Source organism: Falco peregrinus, chromosome 3 (genome assembly GCF_023634155.1).
Source record: "Falco peregrinus isolate bFalPer1 chromosome 3, bFalPer1.pri, whole genome shotgun sequence".
Classification (NCBI taxonomy): domain Eukaryota; kingdom Metazoa; phylum Chordata; class Aves; order Falconiformes; family Falconidae; genus Falco; species Falco peregrinus.
Genome location: NC_073723.1, coordinates 105538409 through 105558751, shown reverse-complemented (window position 1 = coordinate 105558751; position 20343 = coordinate 105538409). Strand labels below are relative to the sequence as shown.

At 55.4% G+C, this 20343-nt stretch overlaps 1 protein-coding gene across 3 annotated transcripts in view; it reads right to left on the bottom strand.

The window, feature by feature from the left end:
• AGRN (agrin) overlaps positions 1 to 20343 on the bottom strand; it is a 128875-nt gene that overhangs the window by 42723 nt on the left and 65809 nt on the right. For all 3 annotated transcript variants that reach the window (XM_055800000.1, XM_055800001.1, XM_055800002.1), the window contains 4 exons: positions 4491 to 4706; positions 3112 to 3336; positions 751 to 975; positions 396 to 602 (listed from right to left, as the gene is read on the bottom strand). In XM_055800000.1, coding sequence (XP_055655975.1) covers positions 396 to 602; positions 751 to 975; positions 3112 to 3336; positions 4491 to 4706 — 873 coding nt within the window. The remainder of the gene's footprint in view (positions 1 to 395; positions 603 to 750; positions 976 to 3111; positions 3337 to 4490; positions 4707 to 20343) is intronic.

Genomic DNA, 20343 nt, shown 5'->3' with positions numbered 1-20343 from the left:
CATCACAGACAGTTTGGTACTGTTCAAACACAAATGATTCTTCCCCGTGTTACTGAGCACATCAGACAGAGACAAGACCAAGGAGGAACACACACGCGTGCGCGCACACACACACACACACGAGGGCTGCTGACTGCTGGAAGGAAAAAGAACAGGGAGGAACCAATCTCCAGGGCTTGTCAGCCGCAAGACTGAAGAGAGCCTGTGGCTTGCTCAGACGGTGAGCCCCTGCTCACAACTTACCTGCAGCTTTCCAGCATCAACGCGAGCACCACAGCCTGCACAGAAGGGACTGATGCAGGCTGGGCTTAAAGTGGCTGCTGGGGCTGGGAAGTGAGAGGTGCGGGGGTACCAGTGTTCCTGCGGGCAACCAGCCCGGTGGCACCAGTGCTTACCACAGGGTCCACTGTGCTTTACTGGGATGGCAGCCTTCTGGTGGCACTCAGCTTTCCGGCGCTCACAGTCGTTGCTGTAGGTCCGGCTGTCCTGGGCGCAGACAGGCCGGTAGGCACCATCGCAGGTGATGCGGTCACAGGAGCAGCGCGTGGTGCCGCGGCGGTTCAGGCAGACAGCATTGAACTTGCACTCGCCCTTGCACTTGTCTGGGAGGAGAGAGGACAGCACCGCTTGCACCCACCCCGGGGACAGGGGAAGGGGGTATACTCGCGTTGCCAAGAACATGGCATGGAGCAGCAGGGAAGGTCAGCAACCCGAATGCTCCTGCTCCCCAGGAAGCAGAGAGGTACTTACCCTGATGCTGGCACTGCCCTGAACGCACCTTCTGGATCTCCAGTCCCCGGATGGCCCCTGAGCGCCCCATCATGCACTCGTTGTCATAAGTCACCCCATCGTCACCACAGACGAGCTCCCTCTTTGGGGGACAGTTCTCAGGGCGGGAGAGAAGGTCCGCCCTTCGGGTGCGGGGGTTCACCCGGCAAACACGATTCATGTCGTTAAGGATGCCTTTACAAGGGTCTGCGCACAGAGGTAGAGCAGATGGTTAGGTACACTCACATCTTGCCCAGTGCAGTGGTTCCCAGCCTGCCCTCCTCCCACCTGCTGGCCCTGGGAGCCTCCAGACCCTCCCCACTGGCACTGAGCGTGTGCCTACCTCTTCCTCGAGACTGGACATCTGTAGGGCTCTGCATACCTAGGGACTCATTCTTTACTGAGCTGCACACATGCCCTTTCCAAAGTGATTGCTGGATGGGAAGAGCTCTGCCTTTTTTCCCCCTCCTGAGCTGCCTACATCGCCTCTGCCAAGGGGACAGGGCTTTCTCCCCCAACCCGGGTGAACCTACCGAGTCCAAGCTCACTGGGCACTGCAGGATGCCTGGTACTCCCATCCCACTCCTCCCACTCTCCCTTCCAGTCTTCCCGAAGTGCTGGAAGAGCCCTGAAGGCAGCCAGGGCCGCATGCTGCCTTTTCCCACTGCTCTAATCTGGGTTTATCCAGATCATCCTCTCTGATGAGCTGAGCGCACATTAGCATATCAAAGGCATGGGCAAAACAGGTGCTGACTGTTCTCTAATCCCTACTCTCCCCTAGTTTTTTCTCCTCCTTGCCAAGCCCGTACCTGGAGAGTGCTGATTCATTGTCTACAATTGCATAAACATGACCCAGTGTTTACACCCTTTAATCCTACTAGTATGAAATCCCTGCATTGACCACAGTCCCAGGCTGGTGAGGGGAGGAAACAGGTATCCCATTTCCAGTCTCTTGCAAGCAGGTGAGGAAAATCCCTTTCCACCACCCTCACATCCCTTGGAGAAGGCTGGCCTAGGACAGGATCACAGCTGAAGTCTTTTGCTTTGCCCACTTCAGCACACACAGTACTCATGGAAACGAAGCAGATGAAAGAGCTCCTGCAGGACCTACCCAATCCATCTCTCATTCCCCCTCGGGCAAGAGCTGCCCATGCCCACTGCTGCCCTGCAGTCACACCAGCAGACAGGCAGGGATGTGTTACCTCCTTGGAGGCCTCTACAAATGCCAACAAAATCACAAGAATGTCTCGCGTGGGCTCAGGGAGCTGTGCGTAAATAAGGCTGCTGTAGTGGGGCAGGGATGCGGCACAGTTGAGGAAACGGGGACTGCAGCACGAGGCTTGGGGATGAGGCAGATGCACAGACACACCTCAGGGACTGCATGATGAGGATATTTGAGATGTGCTCTGCCTGTAACGATCATTTCCCACCCTCTCTCCTACCCTGCAGTACATCCTCAAGCCTTAGGGCATACGCCCTAGAGCCCAAATACCTTCAAGTATTTTGGGGTTCTGTAGCCCAGCCACTCAACCCAGACTGCCTGAGTTTCTGCTGATGCCCAGCTAAAATCAGGAGAACCTCAAAGAAGCAGTGAGGCTTAAAGCCTATTCTCTGCCCTAGAAACCTGAGGCACTCAGCATCAGGGTCCATCACCTCTTTTGCACCTCCCACTTGCACCCATCTCGCCCTACTTGGACTTGAGCACTAAAAGCACAATTAAAAGCTCTTCCAGGTTTGCAGCCTGCCCAAACACACTCCCACACTCCTTCCCCTGGGGACAAACACTGGTCTGGCACGTGTCCTGGCTGATCTCACAGTTTTCCTAATGAATACAGTTGCTTTTAATTACCAGTATCCACAGCCACCATTAGCCAAAGAGGAAGCCATCCTCAGAGTGGCAGGACTGTGTTTGCACCCTGGGATCTGTGCCTGGCGGGCTCCTTTAATTAGAAGGAGCTGCCTGCCCGCAAGCCCTGGGACGCCAGCTAGCAGCAGGCTTCTTGCCAAAAGCAGCAGCCGGGGGACTCCAGCCAGGGGAAGCAGCAGGAGGGAAAGGAGGTGGCACAGATGTTGCAACTCCTCTCTAGGTCAGTAGGTCCCAAGCAGAAACACCCACAGCCAAATGCTACAGGGAAAGCACTGGCTTAGTCCGAGTTTCAGAAGCCACCACCCACAGGCTGACCTTCTTCTGCCCAGCCCACATTTTTGAGCTGATGATAGCAGGCGTGCGGGCAAGCTTTTCTCCCCAGTCCTTGCCATTTCCCACTCGTTTGCCCTCAATGCTCCTGATGCAGAGGGAAACGTTTTTAAAAAGCAATACCCTCAGTGAGACAGGGGACTCACCACAAGCGCCATCGAACTTCTTGAAAACATTCTCCTGCTTGTCGCAGGCATGCTTGTTGAGGTCGCACTCGCTGCGGTAGTCTTTGCCGTCGCTGCCACACACTGTGCTCTCGGGCATGCCGCTGCAGGACGACGGGCAGACGCACTTGGCCGACTGGCCATCAGTGGAGCGGACGCATGTGCTGCCAAAGCTGCAGGTCACTTCTGTGCAGGGGTCCTTGGAGCCTGCAGGAGAGAGAAGGGGGCACAGCAGAGGTGTGAGCACAGCAAGCCATGCCCCTGGGCTGCCCTCTCCCGCTCGCCTCTCTCACAGGACAAGTAAGCCTGACACACCACAATATCTACCTAGACAGCCCCAGTCCCTCCAGGTGCCCAGGAACGTACACAATGGTGATGGATGACCTTCCATCAGCTTTAGCAGATGCTGGAGCCAGTGCCACGTACCTGGTCCTGAGCAGCGAGCTCATCCACCCCAATGTCCGTGGAGGCAGGCAGGATCATGAGGCTGTAGGATCAGCCCCAAACCCACAGCACGGGAGGAAGGGAGCTCACGCCCCACCTGGCACTTCAGGCAGAGCCCCTCCTTTCCAAACCTCTCAGCCTCACTGCTGTGAGCTCCCTTCCCTGCACATGCTCTCCGAGAGCCTCTTGCTTCAGCAAACAAGCAAAACAAGGGTCCTTAAGGCATCTCCTGCAAACCATAATTAGAGGAAGAGCTCAAGGAGCAATTTCCTCACTGACAGGGAAGGGCCAAAACTTATTTGCCAGCTTTTTTTGCCTTCCCCCCCCGCTTTATTCGTCACTTTTTAATGATTATTATTTTAAATAAATCACTCGGCACTCTCTCCTCTCTGACAAGAGCCCCAGCAGGAGTGCTGGGTGCACATTTATCGCAAGCCAGAGCACCACATGAGAGAAAGGTCAAATTAATTTACTCTGAGATGAGGAGACTGGGGTCTCATTTACACAGCTCCGTGCTCACAGCTGGTGAATGTCAGGCTGGGGAAGGGCTTTCATCAGCCCACCCGGCCTGTGCATATGCCTGGTCCCTCCAACTCCAAGTTCTAGCTGTGGCAGACGTGACCCACCCCGGGAAAGCAGCATGGGGCAGTAGGCAGAGCTGCCCGAGGCAGAGGACTGTTCCCCACTGGGCTGCCACACACCTCTTGAATGGCCTTTGATCACTGGTCTCCCTGCTTATTAAACTCCGCTGATGAGCAAGGCAGAGCTGGTGACGCTCTCAGTGTCCCTTCCTATCAGACCTGTCCCCATCCCACAGGACGACACCAGCACCACAGTGATGACACGAGCTCAGGACAAGTCTCCCTGGTCTCACACAGTTGCCTCCTGAAAGCAGGGAAGCCTGCCCTTGCACTCACCACACGGTCCCTTGCTGATGACTTTGATCCGCCTCTGTTGGTTGCACTGAGCCTTCTCCAGCTCACACTCGTTGCTGTAGGTGGAATAGTCAGAGCCGCAGACAGGAGCCACCACAACAGGGCAAGCTGTCTTTTTGCAGATGCAGGAGGCCTGGGAGGGGTCAGTGGGGCTCCTCTCGCACACCGCCCCGAACCCACACAGCATCCCTCGACACGCTGTGGGCACACACACATGGAGAGACAGGTGAGCCATGGCTGCTCCTCTGCAAACAGGAGGGGTGCAGACCAGCACCAGGGTACAGGCACCCACCCAGGCCTCCCCCCTCTCCCCAGCAGAGCTGCTCACACCACTCAGGCTCAGAGAGGGGCTGCAGCCCTCTGGGTGTCCAGGACTGCAAGGATAGTGCCAGCGAGAGGAGGATGCTCTAGGCACAGCAAGGTCCTTTCCTGGCTTATGGCAAGGATGTCATCGTATCAGCACGCTGCCTCTCGCTGCCTGCCAGGAACCAGGCAGTTAAGTTGGGTCCCCCTACAGTATTTGAGCTGTGCCCGACAAGAAGGGTCTGCCCTGTCAGGGCTGCTGCGCCCTGAGCCCCCATCTCCCACCTGTGCCCAGAGCATGGGTATGAAGCAAAGGCACCAGCAACCTCAGCACCTGCTCCATTGTGCCTCTACTGTGCGGAGCAGACAGCACGGAGGCCATGGGGAAGGACAACATGAACAGTGGGGTTGGTAAAGCCTGTGACCCAGAGCAAGCTTCCTCTGAAGGGAGGCTGTCCTGGAAAGCAGCACCCTCTGCCCTCAGGCACCACGCTCCCATCCCATGTGGATGAGTGACTTGAGCAATGCTGCCCTTTGAGAGCAGCCAGGTGAGGCAGGATAAGTGCTAGGCACCCTCATCCCACGCGAGGACAGGGAGGAAAGAGGCTGGGCTACAGCATGGTCCAAAAGGAGCTAACAAACCCATGGCCAGCCCTCTTGCCTCCTTTGTGCCTCTTCTCACTCCAGGCTGCCCGTTCCGCTTATTGCCAGCATGAACTGGAGAAAGAAAGGTCTGTCACCAGCTCTGCACCACAGCAGGAGGACCAAGTGCAGCTCATGGCCAGGGAGGTGCCTCCAACCCCTCCACCCTCCACTACAGACATGGAGGAGCATCCCCAGGGCTCCAGAAAGCACTTGCTCTGTCCAAGGCTCTTCTGCTCAAGCCCTTGTGAGTCCTTCACAACACATGTTTTCTGCTAACCAGCAAGAGAAAGGGAAGTCAAGGAATAGGGAAGAAAACGTCATGACCTGTCCCACACAAGACGCTGCTTTATTCATTGCCGTTTATGCAAAGCAGCCGAATCACATGGCTGTGTCTCTCTGAAGGAGATGCACAAATCTCTTTATCACATCCACTAATCAGAACAGCCAGCACAGACCAGTTCAGCATCTGAATTGCTAATGCGGTAGGAAGTGTAATTCTTCAGTTGGAGGGAGGAAGGGAGAAGACAGGTGTCTCTGGACTCACTGTCTGCAGGTGAGACAGCGACAGCAAGAGATGCCAGAGCTTTCTGCCCAGTGGTTAAAGCCATGGGCACAGCCCTCCACTCCCAACTGGTGCCACTGGGCAGGTACTTATGCGCAGGTGGTCAGGCACATACCGCACGCACGCTGCACTGCCCTGCATGCACAGCTGCTGCGCCAAGTGCGGTCCCTGCACCGGCACCCACCGCACCGCCACTGCGCCCACGTGCAGCGGCACCCCTGCCACCCCCCGGCACACCTGACTGCCCCACGCTCTCCTACGCACACAGCATACGTTGGAAGTGGAGACTGACCTACATAATGAAAGAGAAATCATAAAAGCAAAATAAAATGCTCGACAGTGGCTCATTTACACTTCAATTCCCAGGCGTTTGCCTTTGACTGCCTTGAGATTTTGAGCTCATATGCACAGCAAGGACGCGCACTAAGAGACTAATATCATCAAATAAAAAAGAACTCTGTTTCTCTCCCGCCCAATATCTAAAAGCAATTCGTCATTTTTATGAAGCGTTCAGGATAGTTTCTCCTGCTCTTTCCATTGCTGCTCTTCCTCTCTCTTTCCTCCTCCCCCTAAAAATGCAGATAAGTGTGTTGAGCTCTGAGATTAGAGGGTGCAGGGGAGGTGTGCGAGTGAGGAATGTGAAATGCAGGACAAGTGGGGATTCATCCCCCACCCTGAGGCGCAGGTCTGTGGAGCTGAAGTGTAACTGTGTAGTGCATAATCAGCTGCCAGTTGCAGGGGGGGCAGAAGTGGAGCTGCCTTAAGAGATCAGACCTACAGAGGGAAGGCGAGGGGAGGGGAGCCGAGGGCAGGCAGCTGGTGCATGCAGCAGTTGCAGGATGCAGAGGCAGCGTGGAGTGGAGTTCCATCAGGTGCCTGCTTGAAGGCGAGCGGGGATAGGCGCCCATCTGAAGGCACTTGCCTTCAGGACACGCCAGCCCAGGTCCAGCAGCACACCCGTAGATAGGGAAACCAAGGTAGGAAGCATGTCCCGGGTTCCCAAGCAGATGACAGGGACAGCGCTCTCCTTTTTTGAGGTCTTCTGTTCTTGTCCTTTGCCCCGAGTACGGGAAAGGAGCCTCACCCATCCAAGGCAATGGAGCCTCACACATCCCAGGCAGAAGCTTCTGAAGTGAACGGTCAGCCCAAGTCTGGTTCCACCCAAACTGAGAAAGCTTCCAGTGGGACCCAACTCAGGGCAGCACCACGCACATCAAAAAGCCTGTCCTAAGACCCTTGGTGCTATTTTTGGGTGCATTTTCCCTCCCACCCAGCTCAGGCAGCAGCGGCACTTTTGCCTTTGGTGCCCTGCCGCCCGCTCCTCCTCCCGGGCACCCAGCACCCAGCCTGCAGACCCGACAGGAAAACGCTCTCAGCGCTGGACGGCTCTTCTGGAGGAATTATCACGTTGTTCATGGTTTTGACATTTCTTCAAAGAAACTTTTTTAATTGTTCATTCAGATTTGGAGCCAAACTGGGTCTTGGCACCTCTGAAGTGATTCTCCCTGTAATTTTTTTGCCCACATATACTTAAGAATCTCTTAATCTGAAGTGATAAAAGCCATGACAAAAAGGCCACAAAGTATTATAAAGTTACTGGGGTTGAACCACATAAAGAAAACTGATATTTTATCAGAACTGAAGTTTCCATCTATCCTTACCCCCAGAACTGTATTTCATAAACACATTAGGGACACAATAGCCCAATATGCGAGCAAAAGAGATGACACAAAGGGTATTTATTTCCCTCCTGTTCCACATCAACTGAATGTTGTAAAAGTGAGCTTTTACAGCATCGCTGTTTGACAGACACCTTCCCACTCCCTTCCAACAAGCTCCATCCCTGGGAGAGAAGCCTGCACACCACAGTGCCTCAGAGCTCGTTCCGACTCAAAGGGATGGCCCGGCTGCCCTGCGGACGCACGGGCAGGATGGAGAGCAATGGTATGGCGGGGTGCAACCCCCAAACACCAGGTTTTGGTCCTTCCTGCGGATGAGGACCCAGCTTCGCTGAGTTTTGTTGATCGGGCCAAGAAGCAGACAAAGCAAGAATGAAAAATGCTTCAAACCAGAAACAAATTGTGACAAGCAGATTGGTTAAGTTTTTTTCACTTCTAATCATCGCTGCTGCTGCTGCTGGGGAAGAAGCCTATTTGTTCACAGCAGATGATTTTGAAAACTCACCCATCCAATGCTGGGATGCAGTTCAATGATGCAAGCTCAGAACACCAACAAGAATAAAATAAAATGCCTTAATTCCCCTGCCAGACCCAGGAGATGAAACATGTTTATTATGCCTGCTAAGATGATGCAACCCAGCAAGCTCTGCAAAAGATGAAATTCAAAGGGAGCTTCCTTCTTCCCCAACATCTCTCTCTGTCTTTCTCTAATTTTACCTGGGAGGACTGAAGAAGGGTAACCATCACTGACGCAGACGGAATAAAATCTGGGAAGTTAGAAGCAAAAAGAAGAGCCAACCAGCCCAGTTCCAGGGTACTTGGCACTGACTAGCCCTCCACATCCCAATCCCCGTGCAGAGCTGCTTTGCTGGGTGTGGACAGAAGGCAGCAATAAGTGAGGCACTCCTGTCCTAACACTTCTATGTGACAGCCTGAACAAATTCCATGCAGCACATAAAGCATACAGAAGTACAAAGACCTCTTAAATTTGATTCCTGACAGCACTGGTGAAGACCGTGCTATCCAAAGCACCCCACAAGTGAGGGGCTGCAGACCACTGTTCCCAGCACTGCTGCTACTTCAGGTGCCCAGGGGCTGGGCCCTGCTCTGCTGGGCATCAGGCCACGATACAACAAAGAGATGAGACAAGCATGAAGCTTGAGATGAGATGGGGCAGCCAGGAGCACAGAGCTGGTGCTCGCCAGCACAGCCAGGCAATGATCTGGCTGCCCACCTGCCTGGAACAAGCCCCAGAGACCAGGGGCGCATGAAGGGACCAGGGCTCTGCCTGCCTGCTGCCCCTCCAGTGACACCTGCACAACATCACCAGCACAGCGACCACACATCTTCCTACCAGTGTGCCTTCTGCATCACTCAACAGACATACCAGGGCAGCGTTCTGTCAAAATCAAGCCCGAAACCTGCCTTATCCACAGCAACGCTGCAGCGGGAGGCTTCTGAGCCAGCTAGGACAGGCATCTCTGCAGGGTGGACGCTGGAAGGCAGCGGCAAACCAGAGTCAGCATGAGCTTGCAACAGATGGAGCCCCTGCTCGAGATGGTGGGGGCTGCAGCCTTTTGTGCTGTTCCCCGCTTGCAGAGGGGAGATGGGATCTCTCAGAGCCTGTTCAAGACTGTGCTCCAAAACTGCCTACAAAGTACATGGCAAGGCTGTGCAGCAAGGTCAGAGAGCAGACTATATCTAAAGCAAACCACGGCTCTGGTTAAATCATCCTAGTGCTGCAGAGATGAGGCACAGCAAGGCATTTGGCAAACAATGAGAGCAGCACTTATCTGGAGCAGAAAAAAGCTATAGCTAGGAGCTGACCTTTCCCAAACCTCCTGAGCCACCGAAGACGAGGGAGAGAAACAGCTAAAGTGAGGTATCCATACAACACTCGAGCAAGCTGTACAGAACAAAAGGGAGGGCTTGGGCTTATTGTAACCATGCTGAATACCAGCCAAGCCTCTCCGTGTCTCTTAGCAGCACTGGAGCAAAACCAGGATAATAAATAACAATAACAACAACAATAATAATAAAAATGTGCACCTCCTGTAGAGGAGGAGAAAAGCAAAAGGTGTTGCTACAAATAATTCATGGCACTGTGCTTCCCGCCACAACTGAGTCAGCACGACTCCATGGGCGGACACAGCCGTCTCAGCAGCCCCAGACCGAGCCTGCAAAAGCAAGAAAGGCTTTTAGAAGAGATCAGGGATAGGGGAAAGACCTGACTGGGTTCAGAGCCTCGGCTCCAGCTCAGGTACACCATGCTCTGACCGAATCACTCCTGCAGTGACTGCCTGGTTCAAGGTAAAGAGCACAAAGGGATGCTAATGAGGGTTTCCTGGCCTCTGGCTAATTGGGGAAGGTGAGGGGCACAGCAAAGTGCTCTGGCCTCTCCTCTGAACAGCCCAGAGGGGAAGAAGGTCAGAGCAGTGCCTCAGCCTGGAGAACATGTAGTTGCATTCTCCAACAGGCAACAGGACCGTGCTGGGCAGCTCCCATCCCACAACAGCTGGAGCAGGGGTGGCCTCTGCCTGCCTGCCAGCTGCCTCCTGCCCCTCCAGAGATGGGCAGATGGTGGAGTGAACCTGGGTGCCACTGTGGTGCCCCTTAAACCACACAACTGCCTACAGGGCAGATGTGGCTGGCCTGGGGTGGGGTGGGGGGGCTCACAGTGTGGGGTGTTTGCAGAAAATACTGGGGGGCAAGGAGGGATGGCTCTTCCCAAAAGGCAGCAGGGCAGGTGCACCAGCCACGCACAGCCACCAAGTGACAGTCACCTATGGAAACACCTTCCCCAGCCTGCCGGTGCTTCTCCAGACCAACACATAGAAAGGCAGGTACCAATAAACCACGAGTGAAGAAAAAGGGAAAGGAGAGAGATAACAAGCTGAGAGGAGCTTCTGGAAGCCTATCCATGCTGGCAGCTGAAATTGGGGTGGGAAGAGCAAGAGTCAGGGTTGCAGAGTCCTTCTCACTGCGGTCCGGGCCAAGAGCTGCTGGCATTCATCAGAACCAAGCTGCTCCTGCAGAAAGAACGACTACCCATTGCACCAGGTGTAACGACACCGGTTCAGATCCAAACCTCCCATCCCATCCATGACACTTTCTCAGGCAGCCCCCTAATTAGCACCAGGGAGGGAGTGGGATGCTTCATTACCAGGGAAGCCCCTGCCAAGGTTCAGCTCAGCATCTTCTTGGGCAGGCTGTGCAGGCACAGGTGGCTGGTACTCCACGAGTAGCTGCCAGGGCAGATGGCACCAGCTCCACCTCCTCACATCCAACAGCGCCCACAGATGCCCAAAACGGCTGTAAGGACAGCTGAGAATAGGGCAGCTCCACTGTGCCCAGCAGGGAGGGCCAGAGCCACCACGAGAATGGCTATGAGCTGCATGTGGCTCTGCTCTGCAGAGAGCTGCAGGAGTTGGTGCAAGGCTGCAGGCAGCTTGGGAGAAGACTGGGAGAAGACTGCTGTTGAAGTTAAGGCTCCACTTCAGCTGGGCCCAAGAGAATGGGAAAAATGAAGATGCTGCACAGCACACACACATGTACTGGCCTGTCCCAGAGCGCTCCCAGGCAGGAGCTGGCGAGACTATTCCACCAAGTGAGCACCCGTAACAATACACGTATGCAGAAGGCTTGCCCTGTGCCTCAGCAACCCCTTGTCTCCATACCCACGCACACCCTCAGCGCCTTGCCCTGTACACTCCTTCAGTCCCCTGCACCCTAAAAACAGCAGCAGCCAAGGCTTCAAGTTGCACACCCCAGCCTGGAGCCAGCACCCTCCTCTTCTCTCTCAGCTGCCAGTTGTGGCCATGCCACCATTTGCACCAAGTGCTCCACATAGCGCTCTTAGGCCAGCTTCTCAATCCATACCGGCCTTCTTCCGAGCCTCCTGGACCAGAGCAGTGAGGACAAGCAGCAGGGAAAGAGCAGCCAGCTGCAGGCAGGGAGGATGGGGACCAGCTTCTGCTTCCAGCTTCAGAGCTTCCAGCTTCAGCCCCCCCACCCAGTTCTGCACCTTGGTTCTCCCGTTTACAAAAAATACAGATAACAATAATCACCAAACCCCCAGTGTCAGTAGCTAAGTAGCTCAATATAAGTAGTAGGGATTAATAACAAGCTGGCTTCGTCAAGTGCTTTGAGATCTTGAGGTGAAGAGCTCTACCTAATAAGCCCCAAACATTCACGTGAAAATGTTTCTCCAGCTTAATAACAATAATCATAAATGTAATGTCAAAATTGCTCTTTTCCACTGTACAGAAAAGAAAAAAATGCTACTGGAGCAGCTTGTCGACTGCTTATTGCACCCTGCCAGGCCCTCTGCAGCGTCGCCTGCCTGCCCACGCGCCCCGGCCACCGAGAGCAGCACCCAGAGGGGCTTGGGTGGGCTCACGGCTCCTCCCCGCCAGGACCGAAGCTTCCTCCTCAGCAAGAATATTGCCAAGGGAGAAGAAGGAGGAGGAGGAGGAGGAGGAGGGGTTGGGGGGCCTGAGCACCCACAGAAGAGGGGGACGCCGGGAAAACGCGCAGGCGATTCCTGGCAGCTCCCCCCTCCCCAGCCAAGCCTGCCTGCTGGAGGCAGAACGTGCGTCTGCCAGCCTGGACCCGCTCCAGATCCCAGGGGAGTCCATCCCTTCTCCAAACGGGCCGAGAAAAACAATCAGAAAAGCACAGCCAGAAACTCGATTAACAGCTCGTGGGTGGGAGATGAGAGGGGGGATGGGTGTACCTGGTTTCATGGCTTAAAGTGTCTCCAGTGACAGGGAAGGGGTAGGAGAGAGGAAAGGCTAACAACGCACGAAGCCACGCAGTGTGCTCCGGACAGACACAGCCATAAGTCCCTGCAGCAAGGGCTGCAGACAGGAGACGAGACACTTCCCTGCAGAACACCCAGGAAGGTCAGGGCAACCGGTGCCTCTGGGGACCTGCTGGGAGCTGAACCGCTGGCACTGGGCGTTCTTGTTTGCAGGAAGAGCCTGAAACTGAAGAATGAGGATGTCCGTGCCAAACGTGCAAGGTGGCTGCCTTTTAATCTAATACTACTGGATTAAAAACACTCTCTGGGAAGTGGTGGGTGCTCCCCTGCAAAAGCTGTTTAAAGCAGACTGGACTGGGGAATACAGAGTGGAGAGCAGCCCTGACCTGGCTAGGTTGGGCAGCTGAGGGAACAACCTGTGATGCTCCAATACATCATTTAACCCCTAACGCGCACACTGATGGGCACTGAGCTGATGTGCACCTCTGCGTCCCACCTACCACCGTTCCCCACTCAGCCCCTGGGTGTGTGTGGGTGTGTGTCACTAGTGACTTGTCCTGTCCCAATTCTTGTTAAATACCTACACTAGAGAGGCAAAGCCACCCTCGTGGAGCCAGCAAGAAGCCACCTGAAGCACCAGACAGCACCCTTGGAGCCCAGTGGGCTACTGGGGGAGCTGCCATCCACAGCTCCTCCGCCATGAGACAAGCAGCACAAGCAGAGCCGCAGCCGGCACGCCTGACAGCACGGGGCGAGGGTGCCTGCACAGTAAATCCCGGGTGCCGAGGCTGAGCCCCCCTGCCGGAGAAGGGGCAGGGATCCACCAGGACAGCCTGAGCAGGCCTGCTCTACGCCAGGACAGCGCTGGTGCACCATGAGCAGGGCAGAGCCGCTTTGGGGGCTTCCCTGTGCCAAAAGAGCAGAGGGAAACGCGAGGCCCCAGGGACGGCGCGGTGTGCGTGTCAGGATGGCGAAGGCCAGCATTAATTCTGCATGAGCGCGAGATGCCCGTTGCCATGGAGATCGGTGAGGCTGGCGCTCCAGCCCAGACTCTCGCCTGTGCACATTTACTCCTCTTCCCAGGCCCACCCTCCCTGCCATCAATATTAATTGCATCAGCCAGGGCTGGCTCGGTGAGGGAGCAGGAGCCGCCTGCCCTGCTCGGAGGCCTCGGCTGCAGGGCCAGGAGAGCCGCAGGCAGGCACCGGCAGCAGAGCCAGGGTGCCCACCCCACAGCCCTGGCTAAAGGCCACCCGGCACCCCCAGGCCACGCTGAGATGGGCACTGGCTCTCCTGGGAAAGGAGCACAAACCGTGTGTCAGTAACACCACACCGCTTAACCCGGGCACTTTTGCTTAGAGCCCCTACCCCCCAGCGCAGCCAGGGCAGCTGCAGGGACACGCCAGCACCAAGTCCTCGAGCCCCAGTTCTGCCCATCATCACCCACTTCATACCCCGTCCCTGCCAACAACGTGGGACTTCACGCAATGGCACCAACGTGGGTCTGGAAAGCTGCAGTCAGCCTCACCAAGCAGCAGCAGGCCAGGGGCTAAAGGCACTGCCAGCACCTCCGCGTACAGCCCTCCAGGACCAAAGGGGATGGGGAAGGCAGCACCCCTCCTCGCTCGTCAGGATTGGGCACATCTGTATTTCCACAGTTTAGCTGCGGAGGTCAGCTACACTGCAGCTGCAAATCTGTGGTCCACAAAGCCACAAGAACTTCTCCAGAAAAAGCCCCCAAACCACTTTAAAAGTTTTCAAGCCAACACGTTCTAAGGATGGAAGGTCCTTAAGAAGCTGAGAGAATAGTAGGCATCCACTACCCAGTTTGGAAGCCTCTGTGGTGCTCTCAGCTCTCCAAGGATCTTGCTTGCACAGCTCTATGTGTGACAGAGATCTCTGGGAAACCAGGCATCTTCTCGTGAGGCCACGGTGTGGTAGTTCAGCACCCCCAAACACAATCCATGCCACCGTGTCCCTTGGGGAGACAGCGAGGGGAAGCCCAGAAACATGGCCATCACCAGCCACAACCTTTTATACAGCCCAGCTGCCTGAAAAAAACTCTTCACTTTTTAAAAGTGAAATAATAAATAAATAAATACATAAATAAATAAAAATAAAAAAATGAAATCTAACATGCGAGCAGCAGTGGCAGAGCAGTCAGCACTGCAGCCCCTGTGCCCCCAGGAAAGGCAGCCTGGCACCTCGCAGGGCTGACACCAGCAATTTGGGCAGCACTGGTCACCGTGGACAAAGGAGGAGCAGGAGGAGAGCCGAGTACACCATCTATAACTGGGGTTCAGGAGGGGTGGGCAGCAAGGAAAAAAAGTTGATCATTTGGAAGATCTAAAAGCAAAATCACATGCTGGAGGCAGAGAGATGGCAGTGAGCAAGGCGAAGGCAGTACCCGGGGTGCGCTGGGCAGGGTGGAGCAGGGAGGTGTTGAAAGCATCTTGTTCTTGGGTCTAAAACATCAAAGTCACTCTTGCAAATCAAACATCATCTTAAAAGACTCATTAATCTGTCACAAACCCCCTGTGAGAGCAGCTCTGAGCAGACTGTCACGGCTCCTAATCACTGGAAGAATTCATCAGCCTCCATCAGAGAGAGGAGCGGTTTGGAAACGTGCTCCACAAGGGATGCGAGGAAGGAGCCAGCCTCAGCAGCAGGCTCCCCCTGCCCTGCCTGCACACCCCAGTGCACACAGACCCCCCCCAGCCTCACCACAGAGCAAGCTGCCAAGAGCAGGAATCTGCCCCGAGGAGCCACGCCGCAGCAGAACACCCAAAGCTCAACACACACACAGAGCGCACCCAGGTGGGATGGCAGCCCCTCTGTAGCCCACAAGAAGGAGGGAGGCAAGGGAAAGGCAAAAATTGGATTGTTTTAACCTGCTCCCACCTGCCTGCAGAGGCCAGGCTGTGCAAAACAGAATGTTTACAAATCAGGGAGATTAGCTCAGCAAGGCAAGGAGGGCTGCAGCAGCCTCTGGATGCCTGGAAGGAAAGACGGCTCCTCCCCAGCCGCAGCAGGTCCAAAGGCCGCCCTCAGCTGCAGGGCTGGCAGCGCCCGCACAGCGCCCTTCACCGCCTTTCCCAGGCCCCAGGCTGCCCGGCACTCTGCAAGCTCCGCTCGTGCGCTTTGCCAGGAGCTTGCTCCTGCCATGGGGGTCTCAGCCAGCTCCACACCTCCTGCTGTCCATCGCTCTCCCTCTGCGCTTCATAGGAAGCATTCAGCGCAGCGACTGCATCCCTAAGCCACAGGGTCTGGACTGACCTGGCCTCCCCTCAGCTGCACGCTGTATCCCACCACACATGAGCCCACCCCAGGCTGCCCCTTTGCTGCAGGGCAGAGGGCTGCCCACCCCGCCACCTTTGGCAGCAGCTCTGCACCAAGTGCCACATCCAGGAGAGGAGGCACTCGGCCTTGGTCACCCTGGCAGGCAGAGCACCTGTTCATGCAGCACAGACAGACTCCCGTACTGCCCCGGCCCCACAGCCTCATCCCGGAGGAGCTGGATCCCCACTTCTAGCAGAAGATGCTTGGGACGCCTGCCTTGGCCGAGCACCACCCAGCATACCTGCAGCGCGTGTGGCTGCACAGCTACAGCCACTCCAGTCCTCAGCAAACACCTGCCACTGAAACAGCAAGACTGTTTGTGTCACTGTGACCTCAGGGCACGTTCTTACAAAAAACACGTTCACTTGGCCAGAAATCCTCTGCCACAGCACAGCACCAGGCAGTATTTGCAGTGGGTTAACTCAGGAGCTGGTAGTGATGCACTAGCTCTCTCTGAAAGGTATCACACACTGACTTCAGCGTGACACGACCAAGGGGAAGAGAAGACAAAGCAAGACAAAACTCTGTTTCTTTGTCACAATGCTCTGAGACTATACGCTGGAAGGATAGTCCTGGGAGATGTGAGGCAGGGAAGTGGGGAGGGCGAGGCAAGCTTGGGGGTCTGCAACCTTAGCAAGGACCCAACACAGGTCAAAACGGGAACACCCTAGCAGATCTCCCATCTACTCTTCCTCTAACACTTAAGCCACATATCATGAAAGTGCATAAATTGATCCCCAAGAGAACGCTCAAACCTCACTGTAAATGGAGAAGAAAATGCTCTCAAGAGATCAAAAGTGGTGTCTAATAATTGCTGCTACCTTATCTACCACTCAGCTTTTGAAGAGCTATGTTTAGCATCTCTCCTCTCTCCAGAGCAACCCCGAAGCAGCCTGAGCTGGTTCGGCTGAAGCACACTTTGCTGTGATGCTCAGGGTGCAAAACCCAGGCAGGATAACAGCCACTCCCACTGCAGCAGCGGGCAAGAAAGCCGGGCTGGGCCCTGGGGCGATGGCATGGGGGTGAAGCTGCACAAGCAGAGCCCAGTCCTGGCTCCCCAGCCGCTGCCTCACTGCCATAGGGTGTGACCATGAGCAAGAAAAAAGGAAGGGGAAGCCAAAGATGTAACCACGGTGGCTTCACTGTGGGACCCCTGGGCCAGGCAGGGGACGGAGAGCATGAATTGCTCAAGATCCTGGAGCAAACAGAAGAGCACCCTGGGACACCCCCACGCCCAAGGCAGTGGGTGCAAGTGCCATAGCGGCAGTGCAGGAGGTCAGCACTTCAGTCTGCGCTGCAACGAAGTCTTAGAGGAGGAATAGGCACTGTGTAATTAAAAGTGAGCAGCTGCTGAGAAGCCTGGTACAAAAATTTCACCTTGCACAGAGAGAGTGATTTTTTTCTGTTCCGTGATGTGTGACAAGACTCCCCGCCCGCCACGCTCCAACACTCCAAGTCCCTTCTCACTCAGCCACACCAGCCTCAGCTGACACAGCCAGAGGTGCAGAAACAACTGCCCACTGCTCCTGCTACCGGAGCATCTGCACCGAGCTGCCACGGCCCTGGGGCAGCCCGTGCCCCAAACAGAGGGGCACCCCTTCCCCACACACACTTGTTCCACTTCTTGACCCAGAGGAGCACCAGCAAGGCTTAACATCAGCCCCACTGTTTGACAGCGTTTGCCAGGTGGGGAGCTGACATGGGTGGACACCACAGCCCAAGGCTGTAGCGAGATGGAATACTGCTGGAGCGGATCATTTTCCCTGCTCTGGCTGCTGCAACTCAGCTCCCAGCATTTCAAACCGCATGCGTAGGAGAGGGCTGGGGACGGGAAAAGCACGGGTGTGAAAAGAAGAGAGCGTGGGGTGGTCAGAAAAGACTGGGGGCTGCAAAATGCATCTATGGGCAGACAAAAAAAGACAGATCTGCAGCACCTTCCTGTTCTAGTGAGATTCAGCCCAGCCACGAAGACTGTGCTATGAATTCATTTTGCAGCATCCAAGTCTTATATTGGCCTGTGTCAAAAGAGAAATAGGCTGGGATTAGCAGCCAAAGCCAGCAGGGTGTTCCAGTACTGCCACGCACAAAAGGAACAAAATCGAAGAGCTTGTGTTTTATTTTAAGTTATATTTGTATGGCTTTCTTCCCAGGGTGGCTAGGTGTCCCCTCCCCGTCCCCCTGAGCAGGCGCAGAGCTGCCCAGAAAGCAACCTGGCTCCTTTGAGAAACGAAAAGCCCAGGGCTGCCTCCCAGTATTTTCTCCAACAGAGACTGGAGAAGGAAGGGCTCAGCATGAATTTGGCAGTGGGAGGAAGTTACGGACAGCATGGACATCTCCTGAGGCACGAACCAGCCCCAGCCTTCTCACCGCCGCACCGCAGGATTTACCTTCAGGGCTGCAGGTAGGCTGCGGGCAGCATGCAGAACTAGGCAAAGCAGGCGACCGGAGGTAAGCACCACAATTATTTCCCCCTCCCTACATCTGTGCCAATAGGTTACTGGCCAGAGGAAGCTGCTCACCAGAATTATGGGATGCTAATTAAAAATCGAATAAAAGGAAGGAGCATCTTTTCCTGATGAAGTATCAAACAGGAGGAGCAAGACCAGGACCTCTGATACGTGGCTGCAGCGCTCTGTGCCCACAAGCACCACTGCCCTGCGCAGCCAGCTAAAGCCTCTCCCCACGCACTGCCCTCCCCATGCCCAGGCATCACCTCCTCAGCTGCCAGCACATGCAGACACAGCGCTGGAAAAGAGCAGGGACGTCGCGAAACTCCAGTTCCCAACACCAGTTGGCTGTCCCTAGCAGAATGGTCACTTTTGCAGGGTGGCAAGACACACGCACCCTCCAGGTTTCTCCTGCTGCCTCAGCACAGCCATGGTAACGCTCTGCCCAAACTCATCAAGTCATCTTTAGCAGTCCTGGGTTCACGGTTGGACTTGATGATCCTAAAGGTCTTTTCCAACCTAAATGATTCTGTGATTCTACCTACAGGCGAGGAGCATTTCCTAACATGCCCCCGGCATGGATCAGATGCTCCATAACACATGGCACTGTTCACAGCCCATGAAGGCAGATACAGCCACCAGCAGGGATGCTGGGAACTGGTCCTCACAGTGCTGCCGGTGGCTGTCTCTCCATGGCAGAGGGGACACTAGTTGAAGAGGGAGCCGCTGGAGGGGAAAGGGAGCTAGACCTGATGAGGCAAAGCTGTAACAGGGTGCCAAAGAGAGGGCATCCAGCAGCCAGGTGAGAGACAATGCCCAGGAACAAGAGCACTGTAGGAATAATCCACTAACCGATTTCCTATGCAGACTTGAAAAGCCACCTGCACCAGCATTTTCTTTGCTTAACCCCATGCCTGGACCTGTTCTGCAAACCCTGTATTTATGGGGCTGCCAGGCACAAGAAAGCATTTTTCCAGTATTCATTTTCTCAGATGTCCTCATGTGTCACTGCTGATTTTATGCATCCACAAATAACCGTTTAGAGCTGCTCCCTTGGCCTGGTGTGACAGGTTGGGCCAGCATCACTCTATCCACACTTGCCAAAATGAAACGGGTCTCCAGCCCTCTCAGCCTTCTCGGATGCTTCCAAACCCTGCAGACAGGACCCACAGCTGGTTGGTGCCATTAACACACGGGTAACAGCGAAAGGGCTGGCTCCCACCACCCTGGCGAGCTACCACAACTCTCCCTGTCCATGAGGGATGCTCGCTCAATGCTCAAGCAAGATGTAGCTCTGAGATTAGGGTGCACTCCTGTGCTTGATCCAGGAAGGAACCCCAATGTGCCAGACCACAGAGCTGGTGATAGCAAGAGAGGCCAAAGAGGCTGCCCGAGCCTGTGTGGCTCCAAGAGGGCTTCTTTCTCCCTAGCACAGCAGGGAGAGCAGCACCGGCAGAGGACACGGCTGCCGCTTACCCTGCACTGCTACGCTATCTGCCCCTTGCTGCTGATCACACTGGGGGGGCTTGCCCGCACCAGGAACGGGAGCAGAGCGTGCGCGCAGGCATGGCCAGAGCCAGCACCGCCACCAGGAAGGCAGAGCCCTGCTCTCCTCCCACACAAGCTCCACACAGCTTTGTGTCCCTCTTGCTGCTCTCAGCTCCAGAGCTGTCTGCTGTGCCACCGTGCTCCACCTGGACCTTGCTCCCAGGCACCCCAGCCAAAGGGGCTTTCCACGCCACTTCGGAGCACCCAGGGGAGGAGGGCGGCAGGAAGAGAGGGACTACAGGGAGCTGGGTGCCTCATCCTATTGATCCACCTGAGCAGGCAGCCCAGCTCTCGGCCAGCCTGGCTTCAGGGCTCTCTGAGGGCTTATTGTTCTCCCTGCCCTCTGCAGAGCAAACAACAAAAGCAATCTTGCCTCCCGCACACACGGCTCCACCAAGGGATGCTAGAAACAAACAAAAATCAAACCTCTCATCACAGATGCGGCAAGAACAAGGAGAGGGGAGGAGGTACCCTCCAAATCCTCCCCCACCATTTATTTGCCCTCAGGGGATGCAGGAAAGCACAGCCCACCCTGCCTGCCCCCTGCATC